We start from the raw sequence: 17,064 nt of genomic DNA, 5'->3' as shown, positions 1-17,064 counted from the left end.
GCTGCAGAGCCATCATCTCTTTTTGACTGATGTGCAGAGGAATTTGCTGTGGGCTCCATTGGCCCTGTATGCACCTGCCGTCCAGGTGTGCACCCCAAGCATAGTCTGATGCGTTTGTAGAGAGGGTCTGGGGGGCAGGGTGGGAAGAAAGGCATTCCCTTGTTTTGGGAACATGCTGTTGCCCACCAAAGGAAATCTTTTCTGAGGCATGGAATTATAGGTATTAGAGTTTCCAGGTCTTGAGAGTGCTGGCACCAAAGGCTCTTTAGGTAGCACTGAAGTTTCCTCATATGAAGTCTAGCAAATGGAATGAGTAGTAGGCAAGATGCCATGAACCCCAGAGCTTGCAGGATCTTCCTTGCAGATAGCTAGGGCCTGGTGGCTAGTTGAGAGAAGTTGGCTGTCAGGAAAATTTGTTTCTCTGGAGTAAGGTATGCCATCTGGGAAGCTGTGTCCAGACTTGCTCCCAGGAAGATTATCCTTTGGGTGGGCACCTGTTTGGATTTCTTTTCGTTGATGTGTACCCTAGGGAGGTTAGTAGGGTCTTTACAAAGGCCAGGTGCTTGAGCAGCTTCTCTTGGCTGTCTGCCTGAATAAAGCAGTCGTCCAAGTATGGGTAAATCTGAATATTTCTTTATCTGTTAAAGGCAATGGCCGGAGCCAAATATTTTGTGAAAACTCTGGGAGCAGTAGATAAGCCAAAGGGAAGCACAGAGAACTGAAAGTGTTGAGATCGTGCCCTGTAGCGTTGATATTTCCTGCATGACTTCCTGATAGGAATGTGGAGGTAGGACTCTTAGATCTAGGGTGGCTAGCCAAGCGTCCTTGGACAGCATGGGTAGCAGCTACTGGAGGGTGAGCATTCTGAATTTTGGGATCACCAAGAAGGTGTTGAGAATGGCTAGATCGAGGATGGGGCACCAGGTGCCCTCTTTTCTGGGAACCAGATGTCTGTAGTAGGAACCTTGGCCTATCTGTTCAGCAGGAACGTGCTTTACTGCCTCACAGAGAGCAGGGAAAGGGATTTATTTTGAGCCTCTGCCCACTGATTTGGTGGTAGATCTGGGAACTCTTATGGAGTTGGGTGTGGAAGGAAAATTTGTATCCCTCAGACACAATGTTCAGAAACCAGTGGTCCTCGGTAATGGTGGCCCAAGTGCTTGAGTGAAAAGAGAGTTTTCCTCCTAGGGGTAAGTGAAGGTGAGCAGAGGGAGGGGGTGGAAGAGATGAATCACTGAGTTTTTACAATAAGGGGGTGACTTAGATCTCTGCATTCCCTCGGGCTGCTGTCGAGGGGGGAGGGGGTCTGCTTCCATGGGGCCTAGGCTGGGCCGGTTTACTGAGAGCAAGAAAGGACCAGTGTTTGGAGGGACATTGCCTGCTGAACCCTAGGGGGCTGGACCTGCAAGAAATCCTTAACTGTTTGCATATATTTTGCTTTTTCTTCCATCTTTTTTAAGACCCCTTCTGCCTTAGTGCTAAACAAGATATCTTTGTGCAAGGGGCAGCCAACAATTTAGATGTGACATGATCTGGCAGGTGCTGTTCCTTAAGCCAAGCATGCCTTCTAATGGACAGATCCAGTGACTGCTGCCCTGCAAGAAGTTTCTAGGGCATCAAAACCACAGTGCAAGGTGTGTTTAGTTACTTGACTTGCAGAATGCATTAACTCTTGCAAATCTTTAGATTCTGCCCAAGCAGGAAAGGAAGACATTATTTGTTTAAGGAGTTCCAAAGTATGTTGCTAAAATTTCAGCATATAGAACTGACAATTTAGTGCCCTGATAGCAAGAGTAGCTGAGATGTAAACTTTCTTACCCCATCTGTCCAATGCTCGGGAATCCCTGTCTGAGGGGGTGGGATTCTTAGTAGAGGTTGCTTTAATTCCTTTTGGCCCTTGAGGATTTTTAAAAAGATAATTGTGAGAGTCAGGGACTCTACAGTACCAATTTGGTTTTCTGGAAGAAGGAGAAAGGGCGTCAGGAGTCAAGCAGGATTCGTGGAAAACATCCTCCACAACATTCAGGACTTGGGGATATGTCAAAGGTCTGTGTTGTGGAAGATCTAGGAATTCCCAAAGTCTCTTTTTAGACTGAGGGTAGTCCTGACTCTCCCATTGGAAATGATCCCTTAAGGTATACAGGGGTTTCCGCAAAGGAAAAATCCTCTGGGGGAGAGGCTGAAGGAATGGAATCCTCTACATCAGAATCCTCATTAATGGAGACGGGTTGCATGTCTTCATATTCAGATGCATCAGATTCATCTGACTTGTTCAGACAAAACTACAGGGGCAGATCTCTTACTTTTGGAAGGGGCAGCTAGGCTTCCCCTGATCAATATGATAAGTTCTATCGCCACTTTAAGCATTTGAGACTGAGGCAAGGTAGCAGGCGGCTGAGTGGGTCGTCGGTTTCTTGGGTGTGGTTCATACCCGGGGCCTAAGAAACTAGGAAGTTTTAGAAAGAACAGTAGTCGCGAAAGAAAACGTCAGTTTGTGTCGAGATTCGGTAGTGCGAAGGACTTCCTCGGAAGGCAGTGTCTACTCAGTGGCTCCAGACCTATCCAAGGTTGAGACGACTGCAGTTTGTCAAAGAGTTTTGTGGCATACCAGACTCCAAAATAGATGGAAGTGGGCATCAGGGGATGCAAAAGCACCTCACTGAGGACCGAAGAACTGACTACTAGCTTAACGAAAGCGCCATTAGTAGGTTTGGACCTGTGAGGTCTCTGTCTTTATCGTTATGTTTTTTCGGAAGATCTGCTGAGGGATGGCTTATCGAAGCCATATCGGAATTCAAGGACTACGCGAAAATATCTGGCTACAATAAGGGCATGACGACGGATATTTCTGGCGCTGAACAAAGCACAGAAGCGACAACGAGGGACGTTGTGGTCTAGGTCTAAATAAGTGACGCAGTAAGAGTGGAAGTCTTGGTCTGGTATTTGTTTTCTACAGGTGAGACAATTAACTTTTTCTGACATCAGTTAGTGCAAGAAAAAAGGATCCCCAATGGGGTACTTAATTTTAGAAGACTTCAATTTCAATTCGGTAGACGAAAACTCAGGTAGCGGCCAACCGGCACTTGTGCGAATTGCTTCTGTTTTGGGCTCCATGGCAAGAAAGACTGATGTAATGGCATCAACTGCCTTACTTTATACTACTGATGACCTGACTTTAGTCCTCAAGCGACAGCAACCAACACAGAAATACTAAGTCTCTGGTATTCGTGTGGGCCGAGGGCTACCCTGGCAGGGATAACCCAAATATGATGACTGCAACAGTGAAATACAAAGAACAGCTGTAAAGTTCAGATATTGTCAAGTAATTTGAATGAACTGTGGCTGATACTTTAAGTTGCTCGTACATAAAATTGTACATATCCTCCTGCTTATTTTGAAGAGGGTCTATTGCATGGATTATTTGATAGTAATATTAAGTTTATGTGATTAACATCATTGTACATGTATGGTAATATACCAAAGTTTAGCCAAAGTCGTTAATGAATGTAGTAGAAACATGCTGGCTGTTGAAGTATTTTTAATTAAGTTAGCTTCAGTTATTATTACAAACATATTGCATAGTTTTAATTATGACTGGTTAAAAAAAATGTTGCGCATACTTGTTCTTTTTGATAAATACAATAAGAATGTGTTTCAAAAAGTGGAGAGATGTTTATAGATGTAAAACTTGAGAGTCTTTCATAGATTTAATTATAAAGATTCAAATTATCTGAAAAGCAGAAAGAAATGGTGGGCTTACTGGTAGGTATTTTCCTAATGGGGTCTATATTATAAAGTCGAAGCTTTAGGTAGTCTAATATCTAAAGCTCGACACCTCAACAGCAAAAGATGAAAACATCTAACGGCCACTTCCATGAATTATTTCGTAGGGAAAGAATTTGCTTGGCCAGAGGGGAGAAAAAAAATTCAAACACTAATTGAGTGCCCCCCCCACTAAATATACCAACTCCGAGATCCCTCTACAGTGGAGAAATGGTTAGATTCCCGATAAGAGCCAAAGAAATTCTTTCACTACAAAAGAATCTGCGGAAGTGGCAGTTGGATTTTTACAGCTTTCGCTGTTTAGGGGTCAGTCTTAAAGTATTCAGTTACCTAAAGTTTAGATCGCCTAATACAGACTATCCTAATGCACTATCAGGAATCACAGCATGCACTAGCACAAAATAAGACTTGTCCCTAAAAGCAGAAGATTCAGAAAAAAACGGAAAACTCCAATGGAAAGATTAACCCAACTACAGATCCAATAAGAGGGGCCTCAGATTTTAAGATGCCCTGGCTCCTTATTTCTCAGGTCATTACAAATTTCTTATTTCAAATGCCTACCAGGTGAAAGTCAATAAAGGAAGCTCTTGTTGCACTTGTATATGGAGTCCAGAGATGCACATCTATGAATTTCATCTCATCACCCTGAAAGCAACCATTTGGGTCAGAGTGGTCAGGATAGCGAATAAGCAATCTTCACAGTCTTCCATATTTTTACAACTTTTAACTTGTTTCCAAACCTTACAATACAAAAAACGAGTTATTTTTAGCAATTTCTGAGAGAACTGTAATATACAAAGAGGTAAGCATTACAGATAACCATCACCCAGTTCTTTAGAAAGAGCTGCACAGTTAATTGTCCTAATTTCCTGGATTAAAATGAAGTTTCTCAGATAGGGAGAGGTCACACAGATGGCAAAATACACACCAGCTCTAATGGTCCACAGCAGTCTCAAAGTACTGATCTGGAAATGATTTTTCCAAGAGTGAGTGTATTTCCAATTTTCCTTATGAGCCCTGAACTGTTACTTGTGGAAGTTTACTTCATGGCATGACTTCAAAAGCAGGAAATGGGAAAGCATTTTGCTATCCTCTGTCAGTTTCCTGTCCAACGGTGTCAGGAAAGCCCATTACTTTGCCTACATTCAAGAAAAGACAACAGGACTGATCATACAGTGAGGATGGCATCCCTCCCCTATACAAAGATCCAGACAAAAAAAGGACTTCAAGTTAGTGATAAGTACATTCACAGCATTTAAATCTGCTTCTAAATATAGTCGCTGGCTGCAACTCTTCCCATTAAGTAGCTGGGTGTTAAAGTGAACACTCCAAAACAACCCTTTGAAACGTTATGCAGCAGCTTGACAAAAATCCTCATTTTACAGGATAAGCAAAAAAAAATGGCCTACTCAACATGATTCAACACATGACCCAAAGATTCATTAGAGGAAACTGTCAAAAAATGTTCTATGACATCTCCACTCATCTCATTACTAACAGATACTATTTCAAATGGAGTCCACAGGAAATAATACTTAAAAGCTCATCAAAAAAGATGCAGGTGGCAGTTTTACCTCATTCCCACATACTTTTACAGAAATGTGGGAATCAAGGGGACCAAGGCTAGTGGCCTTGTCTCAAACAGATTCCTAATGCTCATTTTCCCTTATACAAGAACCTCAAAGCCCTCTCAGTAGAGAGTCATTTGGTGAACTCTTATGTCACAAGTCACAGAAGGACTTCCACTCAGCTTTGGAAAAGGACATACTACAAGAAGCGCACTATTCCTCTTCATAAGTCATCAATCCCTCAAAGATTACAAGGTCCTGAAATGGTGTAAGGTCAAATGATCTCTCTCATCCCCTTGGATGGCCTTTGCCAGACTACACTATTGTGCATAGTTTGGCAAAGGCCAGACTATACACTATTGTGCATTGTGGCACTGAATAAAATTTAAAACTCATACTCCTGACACTCCTAGGCAGACCTGTAATAAGGTCAGTACCATGTACAAAAAAGTTTTGAGGATCAAAAATAAAAAGGTCTTCAGGTTACGAGAATAAATGTTAAGCAGAGACATAACAGCTCTTTGCTATGAAGCACCTTTGCTGAACTGCACAAAAGAACTATAATAGCTCTTTACTGTAGTCTTAAGCTTAGCAAAGAGTCTTTATGTAGTTAAATAGCATTGTGCTAAACTATAGCAGAAAGTTATAGCAGGCTCCCCGATACAGCTCCTGCTGCACAAACACTGACAATGACATTTAAAGCAGCCATGATAACAATCATGACCACTTAAATGATTACTGATACTGCGGGGGCTAGATGGCACCTATTCTGTAGGTTTGACCACACTTGCTCATTTCACATTGCCCTTTTTAAACCTTTGTTTCAACAGGAGATTGCCACATTACAATCGACAATTGCTTAAGGTACTTGTTTTGGGGTGCAACCTCGGGCCACTGAACAGCACCTGCAAAAAATCAACTATCAAAATAATAAAAACATCCAAAACTCAAAATACTGTGTCATAAAATCACAAGACTGACTGATGAAAAAGAAAACAGAAATGCACAAACAAGTGAAAAACTGAAAACAAGGAAATGTTCCCTGGCAGGAATTGAGCTTGTAGGTCCACTTTGCAAGCTAGTGCTATGTTCCATAGAGTCATGGCTGGTCTGCAAAGGGGGTAGGAGTGCAAAGCCCCTTGCTTGTTTATGTACCACATAACTGTGGTGTTGTCTGTCCGTATCAGTAGCTGCCCTGGCTGTAAAAGATACCTGAAAGCCAAGAGGGCATTCTGCACAGCTAACATCTCTTTTAAATTGATATGTAGATGCTTCTGATCCTCTGTCCAAAAACCTTGCAGGCCTTTCCCCTGCAAGTGGGCTCCCCATGCATAATCCGAGGTGTCCGCGGTTATCACTTGGTAGGCTGGAGGTAGACTGAAGGCTTTCCCTTTGTTTTGAAGACATGCCGTGGCCCACCAATGGAATTCCTTTTGCAGACAAGGCAAGATAGCAATCACTGTTTCCAGACTGTAACAATGCTGGGACCATACACTTTTTAGGTACCATTGTATCTTCCTCATATGCAGCCTTGCATATGGTATGAGTAGGATGCAGGAAGCCATGTAACCCAAAGCCTGCAGGAATTTCCTTGGATGTTAGCTGAGACATTAACGCCAGGCTCTTGAAAGTTGACGCCAGCTGTAGTTGTTTTTCTGGCATCAGGAATGCCATCTGGGTAGTTGTGTTTAAAAGAGCCCCCAAGAAAGTTATCTGTTGAGTGGGTGCCAAATTTGACTTTATGTTCACAGTGAATCCCAGGTACTTGAGTAGATTCTGAACAAATTCCAGGTGCTGGAGTAAAATGTCCTTGCTGTCTGCTTGAATAAGGCAGTCGTCCAGATAAGGGTAAATTTGAATTCCCTTGAGTCGGCAGTAAGCTACTACTGGTGCCAGGCACTTGGTAAAGACCCTGGGTGCAGTAGACAAGCCAAAGGGCAGCGCAGAGAATTGGTAATGTTTCGAGCATGCCTTGAACCTGAGATATCTTCTGCACTCCTGTCTGATAGGAATGTGTAGGTAAGCCTCCTTTAAGTCCAATGTCACCATCCATGCATTTTTGCTCAACATTGGCAGGAGCTGCTGCAAAGTAAGCATCTTGAACTTTGGTATCTCCAGGAAAGTATTTAAGACTGACAGATCCAGGATGGGTCTCCAAGTGTTTTGCTTTCTGGGAACTAGAAAGAGTCTTGAATAAAAGCCTTGTCCCGTCTCTGAATTTGGAACCAGTTCTATGGCCCTCATAGCCATGAGGGAGCTCACCTGTTTTAATGCCTCTGCCCACTGAGTTTTTGGTAGGTCTGGCCATCCGTTTGGTTTTGGTAAAGTGTGAAAGTGGAATTTGTAACCTCTTAAAACTACATCCAGAACCCACTTGTCGTGGGTTATGTAAGTCCAATTCTGGTGAAAAAGAGAAAGTTTTCCTCCCAGAGGAGCTTCCAGGAGAGAGGTTCCTGGAGCCATGCAGGGGAGTCATTGAGTCTGTTTCCTATAAGGTTGAGACCTATCTTCTCCACCCCTGGGGGTGGAAGCACTCCACTGTCTAGGTCTATATGAGGTCTGTGCTTGGGCCCTCCCTCTGGGGCACCTATATCTACCCCTCTGAGGCCTGTCCGAGCTGGGAAAGGACCAATTTTTAGCTGGCCAATTTCTGCTAAATCTAGGAGGCTGAACTTGTAAGAAATCCTTAACTGTTTGCATGGATTTTGCCTTATCCTCCATTTTCTTTATAACCTGTTCAGCCTTAGACCCAAACAAAACATTATGTTGAACAGGAGCATCCAGTAATTTCGCTTTTACTTGATCAGGCAAATTTTGTTCCTTTAACCAAGCATGCCTTCTAATGACCGTGCCAGTGGCAGCCGCCCTGCAAGAGACCTCCAAAGCATCAAAACTACAGTGTAAGGTACGTTTCCCCACCTGCTCAGTAGCATGCATCAAATCGTGTAATTCCTTATTGTCTGCACATGCAGAAATGGTACCTAGCTTTTGTTTCATAACAGACCGAAGAAATTGCTGATATTTCAACATATGAAATTGACAATTTAAAGCCCTAATAGATAAAGTAGCAGAAGTGTACACTTTTTTGCCCCATTTCTCCAAAGCTCTAGAATCCTTATCTGATGGAATAGGGTTCTTAGCAGTGGCAGCCTTATACCCTTAGGACCCTGAGAAATGGTTTCTGGATCAGCAGTAGGATTTTTAAATAGAAACTGGTGGGAGTCAGGGACTCTGTAATATCTATCAGGCTTAGCAGGGGCCGGAGGAAAGGAGTCAGGAGTTAAATTAGACTCAGAAAAGACATCATCCACAATATCCAAAATAGGAGGAATAGCCAGGTGTCTGTGTTGGGGAAGAAGAAGGAAATCCCTAAGCCTTCTCTTAGATTCAGAGTACTCCTGCCCTTCCCAGTGAAAATGTTCCCTCATGTCATGTAAAGTTTCCCCAAAAGAATAATCCTCAGGAGAAGAAGCTGAAGGAATGGATTCCTCAGCATCAGAATCCTCATAAGGAGGGAAAGTATAATCCTGTTCAGAGGAAGACACAGAAGAGATAGATACCTCTTGGCCTTTTGTCTGGAGGGGGATGGGAACCCCTAATCATAGTTAGCAAGTCCTCCGCCCTTTTAAGCATTTGTTTTTGAGATTTAGGTCCTGGATCAGTGGAGGCCTGGGCTTAAGTCTTTGTTTTAGAAGGAGTCTTTGCCTGAAGCTGCGTAGTCCTGAAAACCCCCTCGGAAGCCGGTACCTGCACAGCTGCTCCGGACCCATCTGAGGGAGCATTATCCGAAGGTCCTGCACCTGGAGAATCCGAAGGCCTAGTTGGCTTCTCATGGAAGTCCGTTTCGGCAAGCGGTTCTGTAATGGCCGACGACAGGGGCTGCGAAAGTGCCTCACTGACGACGGCCAAACCGGCAGCTGGCTCTAATTGTAAACTGTCATCTGATTTGGACCTCGGAGGCCTATCCTTATCCTTGCGCCTTTTATGGACTCCGGTAGTTGGAAGCGTGTCCGACGACATGTTATAATTAAATCGCCTCCCAAAGTAATGAAAGGCAAAATCATATTTCCGTTTAATAGTACGTTGATTAAATCTAGCACAAAACCGACAACTAGCTACATTGTGGTCAGGGCCTAGACAAGGAATATGGTAAGAGTGAAAATCCTTATGAGGTATTTGCTTCCCACATGAAATACAATTATTAACTTTTTCTGACATCGGTCTGGAGCAAGAAAAAAGTTTCCCCAACGGGGTACTTAGCTTTAAAAAGAAGACTGTCTTCGGTATGAAGCACCAAAAATAACAAGAGTCAGCCGACCGGCACTTGCGAACTGCTTCTACCGCACGGCAAGAAAGACTGGAGAACATGGTGTCGGCTGGGAGCTTTGTACCCCTGGCGCACTGACGTCAGGGAGGGTGAGTACACAGACGACGCCGGACCCAGACTTTGGGATTCTGGCCAACCGAGGGCTGCCTGCCGGCAGGAAGAACCCTACAGTGATGACTGCAACAGTGAAACATGATGAACATCAAGGAAATGTTAAACTTTTCTGATAAGTTCAAACACAGACAGCACTGGGATGAAAATGAGGGAGAGAAGGATCTACAACTCCTTCTATGACTGTGTCCATGCCCCCCCCCAATGTCAACAACTACAGTGGCACAGTAGAAAACAAAGAACGAACTACAGACCACAAAAAGCGTGCTAGAGAAGTTTGGGCTAAGCACTCCTCCCTCCTGGCAAGATAATCAATCTCTGGAAGAGTACACTGCTGAATAACAACCACTAGCAAGGAGAAAACTAAAACATGTACCATTAATAAATAATTCCGAAAGTAATGGTAGTTATACTAAGACAGACTGTATGAGGTAAAATTACTACAGGAGAGCATGAAGAAACTAAGGATCTATAAAATTAACTTTCAACTAGCAGTCTAAACTCACTATATCTTCAGTCATCATATAAACAGAAAGATACACTCTGATTTAGTCTGTTAAAACAAATTACTTCAAACAAATGTGAATATGCCAATATCCAAGGAAGGGGAAGCCAAATAAGTAAACATGTCACTGATAAGAATGAAAGTGTCAAAGTCAAGGGACATTTGCTACCATCTGACATCAGTATATTGTCAGGTACAGATATAGCCATGGTAGACAATACATGAAATTGCTCTGTTTATGATAAACAAGCTTTCAGTTTCTACTGCACATCACAACAATAGAAAAACTTGTGACTGGCAATTTCCCAGTTCTATTTTACTTACCATTTTAAAGGAAGACGTTTGAGGTATTCTGGTCCAGAATTACAAACTGAACAAATAAATGTGTAGAACCTAAAGAAAAAATAAATAAAACAATGCCATTAAAACTGCACCATTAAAAGACAATAGTAAAATTCTGGAAATAGAGGCATGGAACATAAGCAAAAAGTTAAACAGCACTTGGGGATACTCCGTACAGAATAAAGGTGGTCTACATTAGGATACAACAAAAATAGTACAATGACAACAAACTTCATACACAAACTGGGCTAAAAAACCCTGAAATGGTAGCAAGTCAACAAATTAATCAATAATCTCTCCCATTCTCTCTTGGACGGCCTTTGCCAAACAACATAATGTGTCTATCATGTCTAGATCTACAGAGCTTGAAGGAAAAGGCAGTGGGTTCAAAATGTTAGATTCACAGGTAGCTAATAGGCCTGGAGTCCATGTCAAATTCACAGATGCCCCCAAGCATGATCTGGCTAAGTGGTATGCTCAAGGTCAAACAGCTGGCAAGTAAGGGTTGTGGGAATCAAACCCTGTACCACATAAGTACAGCTCACAACCTTATCCCTCTGCAAAAATCATCTTATGTCAGAAAGAAACCCTCTACCTTCTGTGAGATAAAGACCATAAGCATTATGCCACCCCCAAACCTTAAAGGTCTGCCAGGATTTACTTACTGTTTCCTCACCAGATATGTAGGCTGGTGCAAGACCTTTTTCAGCCAATATCCAGACCCAATATACAAGAATACAGCATTTTACAAAAATAAGTTGCAAAAACAACCAAGAAACAGGGTTGACAAAGTCAACAGAAATTAAAATATCACAGGTATACATACAAGGTAAACAGATAAATAATTAAATATATTAAGTATTTACATATGATTAAGATGAAACAATAGCCCAAACCAAATATAAAACATTTGCAATTTTGTGATATCCAAGCCCAGATGCGATAGGAGGGTAGGATTTGTCTTGCAGCTCTAAAACAAATACATTTGTTTTCCTGTATTAAATGCCCCTTCAGCTTTTTCTTGAAAGAATGGAGATTAGCATAGCAGAAAATTCCTTTAGGTAGAGAGTTCCAGGAAGCTGGGTAAATCTGTAGCAGTACCTTTCAAAAACATTCAAGTGAAAGCTGGGAGTTAGCAAGTTTCAGTTTAAGGATTAAGGAATGCATGAAAAAAAAAAAAAACTAGTAAAAAAGCAAAACTCTTTACACTGCAGATTATCTATGATCAGCAGCTTATAAAAAAAAAAAAAGTACAAGAATGAATGAAGATGGTTGATCATGCAATTAGAATCAGCTTACCGGATGCAAGTATTTTAAAAGTGCTGAAATTTGTGAAAAAGAAAATGAAATTCAAACTTTTCAAATGTTAAAAGAATGTCAGCTTTCCTTCAAAGTATACGACGAATAAGGATCACCAATTCAAGACATTTTCATTTTTAAATCTTTACAAATGGTGCATCAATTAAGACAAGGAAATTTATGAAAGAAATCTCAATTTCTATTTATAAAATATAGGTATTGGAAGTTAAAAACTTCAACTTTTAACATTCTGATTCCAAACTTTAAACACAACTGTGATGGAAAATTCAGGAAATTAACAGCTATTTAACAGATAGAGGTTAAAAAAGTCCTTAGCCTTTGTCTGAAGACTTCTTCCAAAGTGACAAGTATCATATGATGACATCTGAAACCGGCAAATGCCAATTTAATTTTGCTGGTCAGTTTCAAAGTAGAGATGATACATTTCCTTAAACTAGTCAACAGGATAACATAAAAGTTGCTGGTGACTTACAAGACTGATGAAAAAGCCCCAGAAAACCAAATGCTCCAGTGGATAATCCATTAAAGACGATTAGCAATTCCAAACTGATAGGGTTTTGATAAATGAGACCTAGCACAATGTTGAATAGTATTTAAAACCTCTTCAACAGAAACTAGGACGCAGAGATGCTTTAAAGCAACATATACAACAGGGCTAGAATACTTAAGCCAGGTAACACGAAGCCTGTTATACAGTTATTGTAAGAACTATGTTAGAAACTCACCATTACAGAATACTAAAGTATCTCTGGAAAAGTTATCTTGCACACTGTGTGTTTTGCTTTGTTCAAACTCAAAATCGCCAATACAATGCATGACCTAGCAACGAAGGGATGGGTAGGACTTACATAATGTATAAACTGCAAATCCTACCTTCCATAGTAGCTAACCAAACTGGAAGCCAGGCTAAATATACCTCTTCAAACTATTATCAAACAGAACATATAACAAGCAAATCTTAACTACTTCATTACCTTAGAGGTAAATTGGAAGAACTGTCTTCAACAACTTGCACCCATGCCCTCGTAATATTAATCACCAGGCATTTAGAAAATGTTTTACCAAAAGTCCCAATCAAGACACATCAAATGAAACCATAATGATTTCCTGGAAATTGGGCGTACTAATGAACAATCATACTTGACAAAAGAATAAAAATTACTGTAAAGACAGCAGTTACCACTTAAGTTAATGCATTACTTTCCCCATTAGATTTTTTTCTATGAAAAAGTAGAATTGCCCATGGTGCTCGTAAGAGGATAAGTCACAAAATTCTGAGGCTCTTTCAAACACTGCAATATGACTAGACTAAACAGGGTCTAGCTTTGGCACATATTAGTAATGTGGGGGTTACCACGTTCCACCTTATTAATATATGCTACCCCTTTCTCTAACCCCAACCTTACAACTTACCTTAAATAAACCCTTCCCCAAACACTACAAGACATCACCTTGGACATAGAAAACATAAAACAAGCAGATGCCAGCACACAACCCCCAACTACATAACTTAACTCTATTCAAGCCTTAACACTCAAACCCTCACAAAAACACTCCTCTGAACTAATCCTAATCTAATCCTTACCATAGCATGCAAACTCGCATGTGCACAAGCTCCCACTCTCATAATGTCTAAATTCAAACTTAGCTCTGAAATCTCATACATTTGACCTAATGCAAGTTTGTGCTTCACAACACATAATGCACATGCTTGGCTAAACAATCATTTTACCAAATGCCAGTGAAATATATGCATATACAAATATAAACTAAAAGTTATGTACTTACCATAAGGCTAGATCCTTGTTGTCCCTATCTATGCATCTTGACAGTTGGGTTATCCTCTCTGTGGCAGATTAGAGCTGGCAATACTTTTTAAAGCTTCTCCAACACTCTGTCTCCACATTCCCAACTGTACTGTGCTCAGAGTTTGCCCTGTAGCAGGACAGGAATAACCTTGCAAAGGAAGCAACAAGAAAAAAAGCAAGGCAATACACAGGCAACACGAAGGCTTCAGCTTAGATCCCATCATGACCTTACAGAAATAGGACGCAAACTGACAATTTAGAAGAGGGACTGCAGGGTGGAATGCTGAGACAGAGGGACAACAAGAGTCTAGCATCACAATATGTACATAACTTTCGTATGCTGTGTTGAGTCGTCTGCGCCCCCCCCCATCTCAACAACTGGGACAGAGTCCTCAACTAGCAAGATTCCTGAATGATATCATGCAGGATACCATTCACTATGACTGAAACAAAGGTTGTTCAGGATCTACAAATGAGATCCAGTTTAAGTTTGACAAAAGAATGCAAGGTAAATGCCAAATTGCTGCTGCACAATATCATTCAATGAAGAATGCCTAAAAAAACACTGAAGTAGAAGCAGGTCTAGTGGAGTACACTCTTGGTTTGGTTGAAAGGGACAATACCTTTGAGTCTCAAGCAAAAGAATTACAGTCTGACAGCAATCTGGACAAAGACTTTGGAAACCTTGGAGGCCAATTTCTTCTTATTTCGGCTTTGGATCACCTGTCCGCTCATGATTGGAAGTGGTGTTTTACAGTGCCGAGTTGCCAGCCCGGCTCCCAACCTTCCACAGAAGGCACACACTCACACCTAAGGCCAATTTAGAGTGTCCAATCCACCTACAGCATGTCTTTGGGATGTGGAAGTTAACTGGAGCACCGTGAGGAAACCCATGCAACCTTGGAACCCAATTTGATTTTGGAAAATGATACAACTGACCACTACAAAAGGACTGTGCGCTGAAAACACAATCTTAGTCGACAATGAACATCTAAGGCATACAAAGTGTACTATTCCTCTGTTAGTACAATTAGTGAAGACAGGCAAATTAATTAGCTTAGTGTAAGACATTAGTGTGAAGAAATGAACAAGGATGAATTCCAAAAAAGATTTATTCCAAAAAAGTTAATATCTCCACACAAAACACTCAGCACTTGCACATGAGCATAAACACATGAACGCCTTTACACAACATGCGTTTTCGTCTCCGTATTCCAGACTTCATCAGATAAGTAAAATGATCAATTAAACCTTATATACTTTAATACAAAACAACCAACCCCATTCCAGCTCCAGATTTAAAAAAAAAACAGTGAACATTCCACAATACACCTTTAGTAATAAAATACATAAATTATATTGAACTTTTTCCCATTTAATAAAATTTAATCATGAAGCATAAGACTCTTAAATATAAATTTAAAATAATATAATATGTTATAATCATTAAGTTTAGATACAAAAAGGTTATGCAAATAAGTATACATACATATATATATATATATATATATATATATATATATATATATATATATATATATTTATACATATAAGTTAACTTCATGTGTCTTTCGGCTTATCCCGGGGTTAGGGGTCGCCAGAGCAGAACTCCGGTCTGCTAATGTTTGGTAGTGGACTTTTACTTGCCTTGTTACCAGCCCTGACGCACAACCTTCAACGAAGGCATGCCCATTCACGCTTGCTTCCACACAAAAGACGCTTTAGCTGAGAATCGAATGGGACAACGTCTTGCTGTGAGGCAACAACGCTACCGCAGCACCACTACCGCGGACTAGATAACTTCATAAATACGTTAAAATTCAATATTTGTATTAGGTAAAAAAGGGAAAACAGTGCCATCTACTGACTAAAGTGCTAAATGCAATCCCATTTCTGAAGTTTTGCAGATCTTAGTTTTGAAAGTGGGACAATAGACACATAATCGTTAAGCCCTGGGGAATTACCTGCATCCAGGGTAACTTGCCAACACAGTTCCCTGAATTCAATTCTCTCTTCCCATGGACCTCCCGTTATGTAATTCTTAATTTGTTCTAGGACAAGGAAAGAGAATTACGCTTTAGGACAAGACTTGGTGTGCTTGTATAAAGCACTAGTTTTCTTTTTTGTTATAATGGTGTATTTATGTTCATAAATTCTTCTCTTTAATAGTCTTTCAGACTTCCCAACATAAAAAGATCTACATTCTGAACACACAGCTAGATAAACTATCCCCTTGGTCTCACAGTTGTAATGGTCTCCACTTTCTATCAATCTATTCCTACTTTCTAAATAGAATTTGCCTGTGTTCATAATATTTACACAATGGGAACAATGTCCACATTTGTATGTCCCTTTTCTTCTCTTATTGTGTTTGATTTTGTTACTTCTGTACTCCGGTATATTTTTAAAACTTTGTGAATTCTTATATACTATCTTAAAAGGAAGATTAGATACTTTGTCCAAGTCTGAATATGCTACAAATCTATTCCATTCTTTTTCAACTTTTTTTTAGTAATATCATTGAAAGCATTGTATTCCAAAACTACAGCTTGTTGGTAGGCAGTGGTGTCATTGGTGTTTATCTCCAAAAACATGTCTTCATCACCACGTGCTATGCATCCCCGAATAGGTTTAAACCTAGAGACCATTCCTTCTACACCTCCCCTTTCATTTTATTAATAAAATCCTGGGGATAGCCTCTCTCTAGAAACATTTTCTCCAAAAAGGTACATTTGGTCTGGAAGTCAAAATCTAAACTTGTCATGCAACTTCCCCTTACAAATTGACCCTTTACAATATTTTTCTTGCAATAATGAGGGTGAGCACTCTGATAATGCAGAAAGGAATTACAAAAAGTGGGTTTCCTACAAATCTTAGTTTCAAACGTCCCATTCATTTTGTATACTTCTACATCTAGGTATTGTAAACTTTCATTAGAAATATTAAATGTAAATTTGAGGAAGTCAGTGGTATTTTTCATATACTTCTTAAATTCTTCAAACACTTCCATATCTCCCGTCCATAAAATAACCGTATCATCTAGGAACCTCCGATAAATGTTCCAACAGGAGACATATTCAGAATTAAAATATATTTTTCTTCCCAATTTGCCAAAACAAGGTTGGCATAAGTGGGAGCACAAGCCACTGCCACTCCCTGAATTTGCTGAAAGAATCCCCCATTAAAGCAAAGAAAGTTAAACTTGAGTACCATGTCCATTAGGGCCACACACAAAATTTGGTCATTAAGAGACAAATTGTGATTTTTCATAGGGCAAAAACAAATTCCTTAGAAAGTCCC

At 40.6% G+C, this 17,064-nt stretch overlaps 1 protein-coding gene across 1 annotated transcript in view; it reads right to left on the bottom strand.

Moving 5' to 3' along the window:
- MTF2 (metal response element binding transcription factor 2) overlaps window positions 1-17,064 on the bottom strand; it is a gene marked incomplete in the record, with an annotated part of 1,616,286 nt that overhangs the window by 917,471 nt on the left and 681,751 nt on the right. The window contains 1 exon segment of the mRNA XM_044085679.1: window positions 10,619-10,687. Coding sequence (XP_043941614.1) covers window positions 10,619-10,687 — 69 coding nt within the window.

The sequence above is a fragment of the Protopterus annectens genome, chromosome 10.part0, assembly GCF_019279795.1.
Source record: "Protopterus annectens isolate FY-2018-M chromosome 10.part0, PAN1.0, whole genome shotgun sequence".
Taxonomy (NCBI): Eukaryota; Metazoa; Chordata; order Ceratodontiformes; family Protopteridae; genus Protopterus; species Protopterus annectens.
The sequence above is the reverse complement of the archived record's forward strand: the minus strand, read 5'-3'. Positions and strand labels throughout refer to the sequence as shown.